Raw genomic sequence first — 16455 nt, 5'->3', positions numbered from 1 at the left:
TCTCACCTACGCCGCCGTGCGAGTCCCATGCACGCCGCCGCGCCGAGTCGGGGCCGCCCAGACGAGACTGGAAGGATTCGCGTAGGCGAGTCGCGGCACGCGGGTGCTGCAGCTGCATCGACTGGTCAATGCATCCGCAGCGGCGGGTGATTAATCACCTTGCTCCGGTTTCGACGAGATGCACTTCCTTCCCCCCCTGTGGTGGTAGTCCACATCGCGCGCGCGGGGCGCCGTTATAAGAGGGAGCGAGGAAAAAAAAAGAAAAGAGGAGGGAAAGAAACCGCGATCTCCTCTCCCCTTCCCCCCGGCCGTAGCGCCGCGACGGCGGCGGCACAACCAGTCCACGATTTTTCAGTCTCGTCGCGGAATCGGCGACGAGAGGCTCTTCCGTGCCACGCGACCAGATCTCTCTTCTCTCCGCGGGGATTCCCTTCGTTCCTCCGGCTCGTCTCTACCGCGGTCCAGCCGCGGATCGCGCGATCGGCCGACGTAAAAACGCGATCCCCGTCGCGCCGCGTGGAATCATCTCGTCCTCCGCTTCTCCCTCGACGAGGCGGACAGGCGCGCGGCGGATTATGCAAAGCCGTCTTGCACGTCGATGCTCGCCGTCGGTGTTCGCTCCGCGAAATGCACTCACGCGTTCACCTCCATCCATTATCGGCCGGATCAAGTATCCTCCTCCTCTCCGGGCGCTCTGCGGAACCGAGAGTCGCGAGTTGTTAGCCTCGCGAGGTCGAGATCACGCCCGTATATTTCGCCCGCGTAACGATTGTGTACCCGCGTATAATCGCTAGAGCCATCCGCGTGCAGCGACGCGAGTGCACTCGCGACGGTCGTTCGCGCGTGACGCACCGCGTTTTTCCCGATTCCGCGCGAAAAAGTTTTCCACAGCGCCAGAGGTAAAATACCATTGGAAATCTCGCACAAATATTTAAGAGAAAAATTTCTTATTTATCAATATTAGTATACGTAAGTGGAGAGAACATTTATTAATTTTAGAATTTACGGAGGATACACGAGAGAGAGACTCTACTCGAGGATCCAACTTTTGAAAGCCGGATGTATATATAGGTGGATGAATTTAAATCCCGTCTTTAAAGAGGCTCGCCTCGGTAAAAGGGAATTTTTCTCTCCGAGAGAGGCACACCGCGCTCTCTCGACGAGATATGTCATCGTATTAGCCCCCAAACACAGACGCACGTCGATCGTATTGGCAGTCCTTACCCGTAATTATGTATCTCGAAATCCGTATCTTAATATACATCAAGGTTATTAAAAAATAACGCGGCGAATGCGACGAAGGTAACGTTTTCACATATCTTTCGCCTGTATCTTTAACTTTGTTAATTAAAGTGTTTTTACCGCCGACTGGAGAGGATTCGTTCGATAACTCTTCACTCTCCGTAGCTTTTACGATGCTTCTTATTTCTCGATCGTTTCCCGTTTTTACGAGAGGAAGGGAGCACAGAATTCGATCGTTAAGCGTTCGCCTAATGGTTAATCAATCAGCTGTGTGCCGGCCATTTAATCGCGATTTCCCCCCTTCCGCTCCCCGACTCGAAATTTCGCGTGCAATTGATTTCGCAATTTCATTTACTTCTCGCGTTTTCCCCGGGGAATGTAAATGCTCCATTAATCGCGCGAGTCGCGCGATTCGAGAGATTCCCTCGAAGCGCTAATTGCCGCGCCGACGAGAGGTAGTCCCGACGTTTCTTCGAGAGATTGCCGTTCCGTGACATCCCTCTTTAATCGGACGCGAGTAAGATTCTTTCTGATCGTCGCGCTATCGAGCGACGAACCGAATCTAGTCAAATCGAGTCGCGGATCGGGACGGCGAGGTGCAACGCGCGTCACATTAACATTTTGGCAATTATCATGCGTGCGACGACGATCGATCGTGTGACACTGCCGCTTCCGGAGACGTTTGATTTGCTTCTCTCCCGATTCGTCGCGCGAGCATCCGTGAACTATCTGCATAATTTCGCGGGGACTCTGCAGCGAGTGCAAGTGACGTCGGGGCATCAAGAGGAACGGGATAATCTCGAGGGCACTTTGAAGCAAAAAATTCATCCGGCGAGGTTGAAAGGGGCACGATCGATTTTTTTATCGATCGTGGCCTTAAATTGATTGGTGTGGATTACACGATCTCAACGTCGATCGAGGCGATTTCGCGCGTCGATTTTAAGATGTTATACCGCAGCATCCGTGCGAAGATGCCCGCGCGTTTCCTCGTTATTTTCTTAATTACCGTACACACATACACACACGCACGCACACGCACACACACATACATACACACCTCTCCCGTCGTTGTTCAACGCGCGGGTATGTGTGTGCGGTGTGTATCACCACGTCGCCACACTCGCGTCGCAATCGGCACTCGCAGTCGCGAGAGAGCGCGAAAAGAAGATCCCCCGCGCGCGAGCCGCAGCGAGAGAGAGAGAAAGAGCGACTTTAACCCTCTCTCGTAGCGCGACGCGAGTAGGAAGCCGAAGGTAGAGGAAGTGAAGGAGGCGGCGGTGGAAAAGGTGGCGGAGAACGAGGGTTGCGACGGAAGCGCGACCCGGAGTCCACCCTCTCGCGCTTCCTCGACCTGCTGCTGGCGTGCCACCCGGCCACCGCGACGACCGGGACGTACATACCCGGCGATGAATCGCGGCCAACTGAGAGAGGGAGAGAAACGCAGCCCCCTAGATACTACCCCGTCGGGTTGGCTGTGGCATCGCGCACGAAAACCCCCTGCGCACAACCCCCTCCCCCCTGCCCCCACAGACCCCCGGCGACCACCCCGCCGCGCACGGATCCGCATGTTTTGTACGCGCGGGGGGGTAAGTAGGGGACGTAAAGGGAGGTAAGGGGAAGAGGGGGTTTGAAGAGGAGAAACCCGGAGAGACGCGATGTGGACAGAGAGAGAGAGAGAGAGAGAGAGAGAGGGGTTGGGGATTGCCTCAGGGTTACAATGACCGCGAGTGGAGTTACTGGGTTAGGTCTGGGTTGGTTCAGATGGATCGGGGATCCTTACAATGTACGGAAAAGGGGTAGGTCGAGGCGTCCCTCCCCCCCCATGATTGGGGAAGGATCGAAAGTGGGTGGCATTTGTCGGCTTGTCCGGAAAGTTCCAGCATATATTTCTCAATCGACGTAATGCGCCGCTTTTTAAGCGGCCGCTATTTGTTCGTTTCGCACGCGACGTTTTCGATCTCCCCCCCCCCTCTCTCTCTCTCTCTCTCGGAGGACGATGTTTCTGAAATCGGATAAGTTAGGTAAAACGTATCACACGTGCTGGAATAAAAACTCGATACATTGAAAGTTTCCAATATACCGAGAATAAAATTTTCGAATGAGAAAATACCCGTAGTATTTACTTTCTTCGGCAAAGAGTAAACGACAAAAGCCGCCCTTTATTGCCTTCAGATGGGACCACCTTTCTTTTTCATTTGCGGCTGCATTTAGATCCACTACGTTCGCAGATTGATTGCGATTGTAAATACGATTAGAATCGGAATGAATTATACGCGTCTGTTGCGGTCTGTTGCACGATGCCACACTCACCCCCGGAGGGAGAAAATAAAGAAAGAGCCGGGGCCTGGAGAATCGGAGGGTGCAGAGATTTAACGTATCGCGACCAGCTTGTGTACAGCGGCCTTAATCCGGATCGATCCCGAGGAGATTATGAACGGGCCGGAGTGTCGCCTCGGCGCGGCGATGGGAGACGGAGAGTCCGGGACCGGTATAAATAGTCGCTAATTAATTCGCGCGGCGGAGGTATAACGAGATACGTATCGATGCGACACTTTGCATTTTCGCTGCAACGGACGTTTCTCCGGGGGAATGTAAGCGGGCGACGCGACGTGGAAGGACGCCGCGCGCGGTATGATTTTATCCTTGAATTACCGTCGTAAAACGAGCGCACGAGGACGGCCGCGATAGTATCGTAAACGTAACAGCTTCATAGGCTGATCCTAATTAATGTCGCGATAAAATACGCGGAGGGGGGAGGGAGAGGGAGAAGGATCGCGCGGACACACCCAGTGAAAAGCCCTTTCTCGGACAGGACGAGCTGAATGGAGGATAAATTGCTCGACAATAAAGTCTCGTGGCCTCCTCCCCGGGGCCCCCCGCGCGCCGCGGGGCTCCACGTTTTGGAATTGGGGTGGCTATACCGGTGGATCGGAATACCCCGGGGGTCCGAAGTACAATGGCGCCTCGTGATGCTCCAAGTTGTTTACGTCACACAAACTACGGGAGGGAGGGGTGAGGGCTGGAATCGAAAAAGGGTGGACTACGCTCCGCGACTCTTCCTTTCTTTGTCTCTCTCTCTCTCTCTCTCCTTCTCTCTTTTTCTCTCTTTCTTTTTATCTTTTTTTTTTCTTTATCGATCCGGCCCAACCGCGTCACGACCGAAATTCTCCTTACTGAAAGAATCCCCGGCGCGGCCGCGAGGCTAATCGAGAATCTCGTCCTCGCGCCTGCCTCGCTCGACAGACCCGCTCGAACGTTCGAGCGTCAATTTGTCCCGATATCGCGGCAAACCGCTTCGAAGTGCACGCGTCATTGCGCCTCGTCTCTGCAGCGAGCGTGCGAGAGCAAGCGAGAGAGAAAGGGGGAAAGGGAATTACACTCTCACACGTATAGGTAACAACTGTCACGCTTCGATTCGAGCGCTTTCGATTCGGACGTATCGGGCACGTGCGATTCGAGTAGAAATTGATTCGCAGATGTTCGATATCTTGATCTCGATATACATCCCGACAAAGATAGATCTTTGATTATCGGCTGATCGGGTTTCACCTTGGTATCTATTAATAATGTCGCGTGCAAGACACGCAGACGCGTCGGGATCCGCGATCGTCTCCGGCGGCGTCGAACGCGATTTCTCCCCGCGTTTTCCGTCCGTTGCGTGGCACACACAAGGTGACGGCTTTATGAACTTTCGCTGGGTGGCGGATCGCTCGTCGCGCACAGACCGCTGGGTAGCAGCTGAAACCTTTAATAAAGCGATCGCGAATCTCCCCTCCTCCCCCCGAGCGACGGCGGCAGAACGTCGAGAGAAGAGGGCAGAAAACGATTCCCCTCACCCTCGATTCGTCCTCATCGCCCATTTTCCGTAATACCGCATCAAGTCATCCCGTCAATTTGAACGCTTTTTCAAATATCGACCGACCATCAGTCGCTCTGTAAACTTAAACGTATTATAATCGAACGTGATGGAAACACCTGTTGTGAAATGCCGTTCGCGATAAACGACAAATATTTTTACGTCGCGTTAATTAACGTATTTACTACGCACAAATTTATTTATCACGTTCTCCCTCCGGCGCAGATAAAATAGGAAAAGAAAAACTTGCCGGCAAAGGAGTCGCAAATCTCTGACAATTTCTGTACATCAGAGAGGGGAAAGTCATTAAAAAGATAAATTATGTGTCTTATCCAGTTGATTCTTTAAATTTCTCTTAAAGAATACGCATAAATACTCTACTGAGCAAATTCAACTGATAATTAACATTTGCTTATATAAGGTAAAAAAAATTCCGACTTCGCGATTCGCGTGTGCCGGAAGAATAATTCGTTCTATCGCCGACTGACGCACTTTGAAATATTCCCGGATGCACGAACCGGATGCTGAATAATTGCGAAATTCATCTCCTCTTCTAGCCGCAAATTCTCCGCGCTCTTGTTTTAATTATAAGGCTCCCTCGGAGGCATTGTACAGCGTACAATCCGTCCGACGTATATTTTGCGACGCGTCCGAAATTACGTTTGATTTATCGCGCGAATAATGCGGCGCTTTATATAGTAATGCTTCATCAATAACATCTCTCTCTCTCTTTCTCTCTCCCCTCCCTTCGCGCCCCGCGAGCGGAGCGAAGATGCGGCAATTCCGGCGAGGCGCTCGTCGCAGCTTGAAAATTGGATCAGCGACTCGGGCGGCCGCCGAGCGGCAAAGCAGGTGCAACTTGCAGCATCAAGCGACTCAATGAGAGTAATTAATTGCCGTGGACACGCGTCGCGACGATGGGAGGGAGATGAGAAAAGCCGAAACGTGATCTGACGCGAATCTGACGCGAGTTTCTTAAAAATTATGTTTATGAGCCAGCGACATTTTATCGCTCATTTATATGGTAATTATTTTCCGGCGTCTCAATAATCATATTTAATTAAGTACATAAACATTTTCGTATTCTTATTTGTCTCACGATTCTTCTTTCTTTTATATTTTTCTTTTTTTCTATTTTCCTTACTGAATTGCATTGGTTGCATATTGTGACGTAAGTTTAGATTTTATAATTTTTGTAATTTTGCTCTGTGCGCTTAAGAGGATCCTATCCTGGAGCGCGAAATAAATGGCGATATCTATCTATCTATCTCGTCAAAGAAACATCGATCACATCGATGTAAGCGAAAGAAAATGATACGATAATTAGTTGGCTGAATCTGTACGATTAACATATCTGTCTTGTATTACCAATGATCCATCTAACATTTTTACACCTCTGTTTGCGCGAATGTACTTTTTATCGCTTGGATGTACTTTTATTGCGTATCAAGTGTATACATATAATTTATGATGTTTGCCGGCATGTTAACGTAAATGAAACTCGGCTGGGTTGCGCGACGCGAAAATTTCGTCAGCGTTAAATTCTCGCCCGTCGGGCATCGGAACGAATTAGCGAAATACTGCAGCATGCATTTCGACGGCCGACTGATCACTGCTATATATAGCTATAATCGGATAACAAAGGAATTACCTGCTCTCGGTATCGCTGCCTGATAATTGACACGCGTCGCATTACCGTCGAAATCAAAGTAATGCGTTTGACGATATGATGCTTGATCGCATTATGCGCGATACGTATATTTTCGTATTATGCATGCGCGTATACGCAGCGACGGGTGATCTGGAATTTTAGCGATAATTTTTAATCGAGTCGCTCGCGCATGGAGTTAAAAACACGCGACGGGCAGAAGAGATATATATTAGTTTGCAGTTTGACGCACGAACACAAGATATATGTCGAAATCAGTTTCGATCGCCAGCTTCCCCGGCCGACACGTTTCGGTGGCCGAACGATGTTCTCGGTCTCAGAATGTCGTGGCGCCATTACCATTTATCACTTCCAATTATGTAATATATTTTCGCAACTGTGCGAGCTACTCGTGTTAAAATTCCATCCAAGTAAAGCCTGTCTGAAATTAACCGACGGTCTTGCCGTCTTCTCTTTCCTCTTTCCCCCCCGATGCTCAATTCGTCGGAAGCCCATTATTCTCAGCCGTTAATCATTCAAGAACTATAGGCGCCGTTATCGTAGGGAGCGAGGAGGGGGTGGAGAGGGGGATGGGGAGGAAGAATGATCTGACTTAGGAATCTCTAAGTAGAAAAGAAATTTCTGGTCCGTTTTTCTTACTCTCCCCCTTCTTTTGCAAACGCATGGACGGATGACGAGATCTGCGTTTGCGGCTCCTGCGGTGCGTCCGCGTAACGGCGCCGCATAACGTGCGATGCAGACGATGCGGTATGCGGCATGCGGCACGTCACAGTACCGTACGATCGTTGGTGCAAATTGCAGCGAGGGGGGTAGAAGGAGGAAGATCCGATGACGGAGCGAGAGAGAGAGAGAGAGAGAGACGGAGAGAGCAATCCGGTCGTTCGTTAATCTGCGGCCGTTCGAGCGCGAACGAGATATATACGTCCGCCGTTTTGCAGAAGCCGCGCGTTAAAGCGTCGGAACGCGCGCGTAAAGCAGCTTAGAGTGCGCCGCGAGTTACGGCACGAATTTTCGTCCGCGCCGGCCGAATTATTTGCGTTACACGGACGCGGATGTAATGCCAGTTGGAAATGGTATTCGACCGGTGTATATAATATATATATATATATATATATATACAATCTCGGTTCCGCGAGTTTCCGGCAACAATTTTGCAAAACGTCAGAAATGTTAACTAGCAGCGCTTTTGTCATTTGGTATAGAATTACAATTATTTCCGTTTATTTGATACGCTTCCGAGATACCTCTATTTCCGAGAATGATTTTATAATGACTTCGGATTTTGGCGTTACAGATACGCGGAAATGATTTCGGTGCAGCCAATGGAAGGGGCGCGGGGGAGACGGCGGGGGAAGGGAGGTGGGGTGGCGTTAGATCGAGTGTTATACCGCAGCGATAAATACATTGGCCGGCAACCCGAAATTAGAGCGCATAAAACTGTCCGCGATCGTTCGCCACGCGGGATGAAAAATCGTGTCATTCGGACGTGCCGGGGCGCTAAAAGGGCGCGTTATAATTTAACAGATAAATTATTCATACGTTAGGGCCTAACACCCGTGCCCTGCCATTACGTGGACGAGGCACCGTATATACATAAGCCGAGCGGGGCGGTGGTGGACGAATTATGAATATTCAGAAGAGTTTCACACGTCGTAAATTTAAACTCGTCGCGTGTTTCTGCTTTGCTCGAATGAACAATGGACGTGTAATGGACGTAACCATTCCGCGGTGACATATCCTTTTTTTTCTTAATTTCGTAAGCAACGAGCTTACCCCTCTTCCCCCTCCCTTTCCCCCTCGTGGGTTGCTGTAATTTATCCCGCAATCCGCGACGAGTCGCGAAATTGAGCGCCGGCGCAATTATCAAGCAGGATTATTATATTACTCGCGTAATATCGAGATTCCCGGCGAAGCCCCGCCGATCTCGCACCGACAATCTCGACAGACAGTTTCGGGAAATATAGGGTACACTCTCGTGCGCGGATTCGCGATGCAGGCAAGCCGATGTAACTTCAACGACGAGGGTTGGAGTTTAAGTTATATACGTCCGACTTCATCGCGCGATCGCAATATAGGTATAACGTGCATATGGGCTTCCGTCGTTGAAGAGGTAATGCACGCACCGCCCAAGGCCTTTCGTGCTGCGATCCTCTTGCTCGTCGCTGCATATAGAAGCCCTAGAATTAGACGAGACGCTAATTGCCGTTCGCACCTATATAAATGCAGGATCAACCGCTGTCTAGTATAGTCGCGTAAAATGGAAGCGGAGCCTGATGCACTTCCTCTGTAATAGTTAGCAGTCCTGCCATCGTGTCTTGGTTACGACAAAGGCAGATTTTAAATAATGAATAAATTATAAATATAGAGATTTTATTTTATACATTAGATTAGAGATTTTATTAAATCAAATAAACTTACTCTCTAAAAGTGAATTTAGTGAAATCATCACTGATTTTAAGTATATATCATTTTCCAGTGATATACTTAGAACTGTGATAAGCGAACAATTTCAACGTTGTTTCAGTATACTGATTCAAACAGTGAATATTATTGAAACATAGTGAATTTTAGTTGTCAAAACTTTTTGATAGTGAAACTCACTAATATAATAATAATTATTAATAAATCATAAATTGGATGATTTTTAAGTAAAGATAAATCCTAAACGGCACGATAATAATAATTAAAGCTTACTTGTTTCTTATTCGAGCAATCCAATTCTAATCTATTATTTCTTGCTACTGCTTGATACATTGATACACGTACGTCGTCGAACACGTAACCAAATTTGTACTTAAACACGACGCTCGTGTGATTTTGCAGGCGTTCAAAGGACCGTGCATGTGCTGCACAATTCGGAGCAGCCGGCCTCGGTGTTCGCCCTCCTCGAGTCGGGCAGCAAAGTGGTGCCGTTGATAGCGGACGGCCTGTTCGACCTGCTGATGTTAAAAATGACGAGCATCTACACGAGTAAGAAGCAAACGAAGATCGAGTCCAAGGGGCCGCGATTCGAGATCGGCGACTTCTGCGTCAAACTGGGCAGCGTGACGATGAGCCAGAATTTCAAAGGCGTCCTGGTAGAAGTGAGTGACACTCCTGCACATTTCTCACGAAGAGAGAAAGAACTTCTCGAAAGTGACGTCGAAAAATCGTCGGTCCTCTCCGACGAACTTTTTTGATGCACGTGGGGGATTTCTCGCTCTTTAAAGTGATATTCTTCATTTCGACCTCCGGCTGACGGAACGGTCGTTTCCGGTATTTTTAATTCGACCTCGATTCCCTCGTAAAAATTCCCTCGCGCTTATATAAAATCTGTTTTTTTATCTCCAGCGTAGGAAGCTCATACGGGATATCGCTTTTTGCTCTCGACCGTCATTTCGCTTCCGCCCTTTGATCGTCACGAAAACGAGGGTCATCCCAACCCCTTTGCGTCATTCAAATCCAGAACGCGAGCGGAACGAGCGCGAGTCGACTTTCTGAATCCCGCGACCCCGTAGCAAATTCTTCGGGGGAGATACGTCTCGGGATGAGCTCCCTGCTGCTTCCAGTTCCCTACCCCCCCTCCCCTCTCTACCAATCACGCGACGAGCGTGCATTATCGATTGATAACTCGGTCACGAGAGCGCGAGGTCCCGCGCGCAAATCGCGTGTATACGTGCATACGTACGCCGGTTGTAGATAGCGCTTTAGGGACGGAACGTGGGCGCCACGTATCCCCTCGGCGTCCTCGTCGCGCCGCACGGCGAATACGTGTCTCGCGTGTCAAACTCGGCACGCCCGAGATATTTCATGCCGCCGATGTACCGCCGCGGCTGATCAGGAGTACACGGGAATAATCGCGTAATTAAGTCCGGATGCCAACGATAAATCGTCCTATCGACGCGGTATCACTTCCACTCGATTTTACGCGTATTCTCTCGTTAATTTGGATGAGTACGGAAAGCATAACGAAAAACTATTTGTCTTTAAAAAGTTTGAAGAATAAAAAAAAAGCTTTTTAGAGAGAATTAAAAAGTGAATATTTTGATCATTTTTAAATGAACCTTCCTTATTCCGATCATAACGAAAAAAACTATTCGTCTTTAAAAAGTTCAAAGAATAAAAAAAAAGCTTTTTAGAAAGAATTAAAAAGTGGATTATTTTGATCATTTTTTAAATGAACCTTCCTTATTCCGATAAAAATAATTTATTTTCTTTCGTGATCGAGACAAATCGATGTAAAAACTTGCAGTTCTAGAAAGTTAATTGAAAAAGATTTTTTTTGTTGTTTTTATATAATTAATATGCCAACGCGATGAAGCGACGATGCTTGATAATTAATGAGTAAATCACGTCGAAGATCGTTTTAATGCAAATCGAAGCGAGATTGCGAATGCGCACAAAGATTTCGGCACGCATCGGGCGTGTTGCAACGTGTGTCTCATCGCACACACGAGCGCGCGCTATCGGACGCCGCTCTCGGATGCACCGTCGCGTATCTGTAAACATACAAGATACACACGCGCGTATCGATACGGAGCGTCATTGCGAATTGTGTTCGCCGATGTCCCTCCCCGGGGCTGCTTATTGTCGTGCGCCCACGTAGCGTTTTGACACGGGAATCAGCGATCTCGCTTATAACAGCGCGTGTTCTAAAATTATCGCTTTTTCGTCCATCAACATCGCCTATTTTAGCTATATAGTAACTTAATCGGCTTGGGAAATTATTAATCCGCGCCGCGAGTTCGAACGAGTTCTCTCTACCCGCCTAGTAAACGGCTTACAAACGCTCCAAACTCCATCGGGCGAATCGCATAGGTCGAATAGTTGAACAAATATTCCTCCGCGAGTCGAGTAGTTGAATAAATATTTCTCCGGTTCGGAGAAATGCTTCTACATCCCGAGAGAAGCAACCCGAGCGCGACGTAAACAATGTACGGCGAACGTATCACTTTCACCCACCCGGCTCTTTCCGGAGGAATCGCGAAAGACAGCTCCCTCCGCGAGCTGCTTCCTTCCCCTTTTTTTTTTTCGCGTCGACGATCCTCGCCCCAGACTTCGCGGCGTTTCCTCAACGATCCGGCTTCCGGTATATCTTCCGCAGCCGCCCTGCGCCCACCCATTCGACAGATTCATCCGGTCGTGCAGCGGCACGTACACGCTCGCGTGTATACACTGTGTGTGCGCGCACACACACACACACATCCGACGAGACACCGGCTTTAAATGCTCCAGCAGCAGCCATTCGTATCGGTAACTGCGCCGTTTGTACAGCGACCGCGACGTCGAATACGTCACGATAACCCCCGATTCCCCCTCCCCCCTCCTCCCATTAATTTCAATGGGAAACCTCCCCGCGCGCGCGCAAGGCTCGCGCGTTAAATCTTCGCTCTCTCTTTCTCTCGTCTCCCTGCCTCCCTCGTGCGACCCTCCAACACTTTTCTCCCCGGCTTCCTGCCCCGGCAACGGCGAACGCTTCCTTCCTTCCGCCCTCTTATTCGCCGCCGCGACTCCCGCACTTGACTGCAATCACTTATCAGCGCGTTGAACACACACATCGCCTAGGCACCGCGATGACCCAGAAAAAACTTTTCATTGTCATTTTTCAGCACGCGGAGCGAACTGGAACTGCGTAACGCGCGTGACAAACGCACTCCTCCTCCCCCCCGCCCCGCCCCGTTTTGGTTTCGCGCTTTCTCGAAATTCGCAAACGCGATTTTTCGGGTTTGAATCGGGATTCAATCTGAAAAGCGTATCGCCGTTGAATGTGGCACAGCGGTGCGATTCGGAATAATGCCATCTCGTCCGTGATTTCGAATTGCTATGTGGCCATGCACGGTCGAATTGTCGGGCGAATTCCCCAGATTTTCGTTTAATTGGCGTCGCTGGGTCTAGCGAATAATCTCGGGAATTCGAAGTTCCACCTGAGAAACTTGGCCGCGTAAATGAGTCCGTTGTGACGTAACTATATATATAAGGTAGAAAAAATTTTACACCCTTACCATTATATACCTTTTTCGATTTATTTCAAGTCTTGCGCGGCCAGTCGTGTAAATACACCTGATGCGTTTTACTGCCTCGTGCGTTACGAATAAATAATACTTTTCTCCTGCAAAATGTTTCGTGAAGAACAACGGCGCGAAAAGTTTATCGGCCATGGACAAATTCGGCGAAATTGGATTTTAGATTTAAAATTATCGAGCAAATTTTTATAAGCCGAAGAATAAACCAGCTGCCGCCTCCCCCTTTCTCCGCTCTTTCGGCGAATCTTCCCGCTTCCATTCTTCCCCCGGCTTCGCTCCACGCTTATCGAATTGCTCGGCCGAAGTACCAATTTCGCAGCGAGGGCGATATTAACTTTTAGCCGAGCTTCCTTAATATAACTATAAGGCTGCGGCGTGGAAGAAGAAAATGGAAAAGAGACAGAATTGAAACCGGAGATAAATTGAAAACAGAACGAGGGAGAGAGAGAGAGAGAGATCTACACTCCGACATCGATATCACCCGTCCGATCCTGACATATCCAGACACACGATTTCTCGTTCGAGTTTTCCGAATGGCTGATAGTAGTATCCAACGACGTGCGAAACCGAATTTTTGACATTTTTACGGATTGACGTTTCCATCCGAAGAGGAGAACTCCTCCGTCGCGAATCATTTATACGGAGACGACGGAGGGAGGCGGAGGGAGGGTAGGTGGACCGAGTCCGTCGTCGTCTCTGCTTACTTATGGATATTCGTACGGTGGTTTCAAGCGGATTATCATAAGCGCCCGTCATTTTCCATCGCTGCCCCGTTCGAAGTTTGTCGCGCGAGTACCTGATTATACATCCGTTCCGTTTCCTCCCACGATCCTTCTCGCGACATACACACACACACACATACCACACATACATCGTAAGCCGGATTACGCGAGAGACGTACGAGGTCCGTGTCGCGGATGTTCCATCTTCGGGGTCGTAAAATCCCGCCGCGCGGCCGCCCGCGACCGAGAGTCGCGCGAGCACTGTCGTCGTCGCCTGATAAGCATTAGCGATATCGCGCGTCGATATTCGACGTACGTCACTGATCTGATGGTACTTGGCGAGGTATAATCCTTATACGAGATATAATTTTTCTTTTTTCTTCATTTGCGGATTTCCTGCAGGTCGAGTATAGACCGTGCGTCGTGCCGGCGAGCGCGTGGGAACTCATACGCGAATTTCTGCAGGGATTCCTAGGCTCGACCGTGTCCAATCAGGCGCCTCAGTATCTACAGGTGAATACTCGCTAGTAGAAAAATATATAAAATTTATATTTTATTCCCGTACTATACGTACGGGAACTATATGTATAAAAATTTCGAGTAATTTTTCTTGAAAGACAGAAAAAGATAAGCATTTATTCCGACGCAACAGAATTAATTTTTTTTTTTTTTAAATAAATGTTGCAGAACCGAATGAATGAAATTTATCAGCCGATGGACACGATACAGCAGTATCTAGAACATTTCGGTCAATACAGGAAAGCCACGGGAGTAATTTAAGGGGAATCATCGTGGCGGCATTATTTATTTCACTACGTGACATTAACGGTGAAATCGATCGATTCCACCGATCTCGCTAATATTTATTATGTTACGGTCTGCGCGTATCTATAACGATATCAGTATTCCCCGCGTATTATTTGCGCATGTTAATTTTATTGCCAGAGATTTGTATTGTGTTTTAATTTAAATAGTTTTTTTTAAATTAGCATTATTTAAATAGTTAATAAATTTTTTTCAGAATAGCAATTTGCATGTAATGATAGCTGAATGTTCTCAAAATAATCGCGAGATTTTCGTCAGAAATTCGATCTTTTTTTTTTATCTTCACACCTATTTCAATCTTTTGCGTACCGAATTAGTTTTTGTACTTGAGCAAAGATTAAATTCTTAATTTAACTTTTAAAATACAATTTATTTATATTACTTCGAGATTCGTAGAGATTCCAAAGATACAGCTCGCAAAATCGGTGCGTGTGCACAATGTGACATGACATGCCATCTACAAGAGAATGCGAGAAAACGCGAGTTGAACAACCGCGCGATCGATAAGATTATTATGAATAATAAATCAATATGCATAATATATAATCTAATGAATATTACAATCTAATATTGTCGGTAAAGTTGACTTTTATATTTTATCAACTGAAACTTACAGAAATAATCAATTTTTATGGCTACCAGAACGCGTTTTGATCAACAATTGTTAAATGCAGTATTCCTGCTCATCGCGCAAAGCAGGAACAATTAATTGCTTTCCAACGCACGACGTCAAACGTCAGTTCGCACTTTTAGTTATTATTAGAAGTTATCTTTTAATTGCTAAGCATACTAAGAAAGACATTGCGTGCTCAATAATTTTCAACAGCAGGCCACTGTTTATTTTAAATAAAATTACCGTAATTTTAATTACGATTTATAGTAAAGTACAATATTTATTAAGAATACGTAGTTATAAATGTATATAATTTGTCTCTTTTAAAACAAAGATTTTATGTACATATAATTAGTTTCTTTTACATTATCGAATTCTAATGTTAGAATTGAGTGGCGAAATTGAATTGCTCGGATGAGTACCCATTTGTGCATGATGACCGCACAATATAATGCTTGCAATCAATTTAGAACCTTCCAGTAAGGTAGTTCAAAGGTCTACATACCTCGGTCAGTGTCATGAATTAATCAAATCAATTAGATGACTTTGAATTTTTCGCTGTGTGCCACGACTATGTCCATAGAGATCAAACAATTTTCAAAGTTCAAATAAGAACAATGTTCCAAGAATAGAAATTTAAAAAAAGTCTCATTTTCAACTTTCGCTTGCAAAATCTATATTAAATGTCTTTTTTTTTTTTAGTAAAAAAATATTTATTATAGATACCTATATATTGTTTTCCAAATTCTTATTATGTTACATTGTGTACCAAGAAGGTCTGAATGAAATTCGCAAAATTCGCAGGCCGAAAATTAATTATCATTGTTAAATCATCACTATCGTCAGCGACCGCGTATACGCTGTTTATTTTTTCAGACAGTATGACGCAAGCCGATAAAAAATTTTGCCATCACGTATCGATGTATATTAATGACACGCTGTTTATAAATAGGTACATATTATTATTATATACGGTTATCATAAATATCGCGCGTCGCGCGAAAAATATCACGTACGTGATTATTATATAAGGATCACGCCATGCGTGCGGCGCGAAACGGCGGAAGGGAGACGAAATGATGTTTGAACGGGAGAAAAAATATTTGCTCGCGCTCTTTTTTTTTTACGCGCTTTTTATTTACGTGCCTACGTGGAACGCGTTACGTCATTCCGCCACGAAATTATGCATACGCTATGCAAATTCTGTGTGTATCTACGTACATACAATCGACGAGCCGATTCGTTTTTGCATGCGCGGCCCGGATTATTGCCGTCGGTGACAATCGCGTTTGTACAAAAACCGGCGATATATAATTCGCCCGATCGCACCAAATTTGTTCATTTTATTTCTTTTACCTTCTTTTTTCTTTCCCCACGACAACAACGCGGCTATCGACGCATTTCGCTTATCGATTTTTCGGGAACGAACGGGACGGGCGGAATGTCGATGGTCATCGAAAAAAATACCGCGGGACGGGGGGAAGAGGGGTCACGTGATCGCGAGCGTGACGCCGCGCGACGCCGAC

At 47.2% G+C, this 16455-nt stretch overlaps 1 protein-coding gene across 1 annotated transcript; it reads left to right on the top strand.

The window, feature by feature from the left end:
- The first annotated feature begins 2959 nt into the window (after positions 1-2959).
- On the top strand, positions 2960-15186 carry LOC105453522 (mediator of RNA polymerase II transcription subunit 20). Its single transcript, XM_011695557.1, has 4 exons — positions 2960-3038; positions 9591-9850; positions 13894-14004; positions 14179-15186. Exons 1-4 carry the CDS (start codon positions 2960-2962, stop codon positions 14269-14271), a joined length of 543 nt encoding a protein of 180 aa, XP_011693859.1. The 3' UTR covers positions 14272-15186.
- The last annotated feature ends 1269 nt before the right edge of the window (positions 15187-16455 follow it).

The sequence above is a fragment of the Wasmannia auropunctata genome, unplaced genomic scaffold (assembly GCF_000956235.1).
Source record: "Wasmannia auropunctata unplaced genomic scaffold, wasmannia.A_1.0 LD335999.1, whole genome shotgun sequence".
Lineage (NCBI taxonomy): Eukaryota > Metazoa > Arthropoda > Insecta > Hymenoptera > Formicidae > Wasmannia > Wasmannia auropunctata.
The sequence above is the reverse complement of the archived record's forward strand: the minus strand, read 5'-3'. Positions and strand labels throughout refer to the sequence as shown.

What these genes read in the sequence shown, in the direction of transcription:
- LOC105453522 (XM_011695557.1), top strand. Translation starts at nt 2,960, where the DNA reads ATGACCGCGAGTGGAGTTACTGGGTTAGGTCTGGGTTGGTTCAGATGG. An exon ending in TCAAAGGCGTCCTGGTAGAA is followed by an intron (nt 9,851 to 13,893) that starts GTGAGTGACACT and finishes GATTTCCTGCAG; the next exon opens with GTCGAGTATAGACCGTGCGT. An exon ending in AGGCGCCTCAGTATCTACAG is followed by an intron (nt 14,005 to 14,178) that starts GTGAATACTCGC and finishes TAAATGTTGCAG; the next exon opens with AACCGAATGAATGAAATTTA.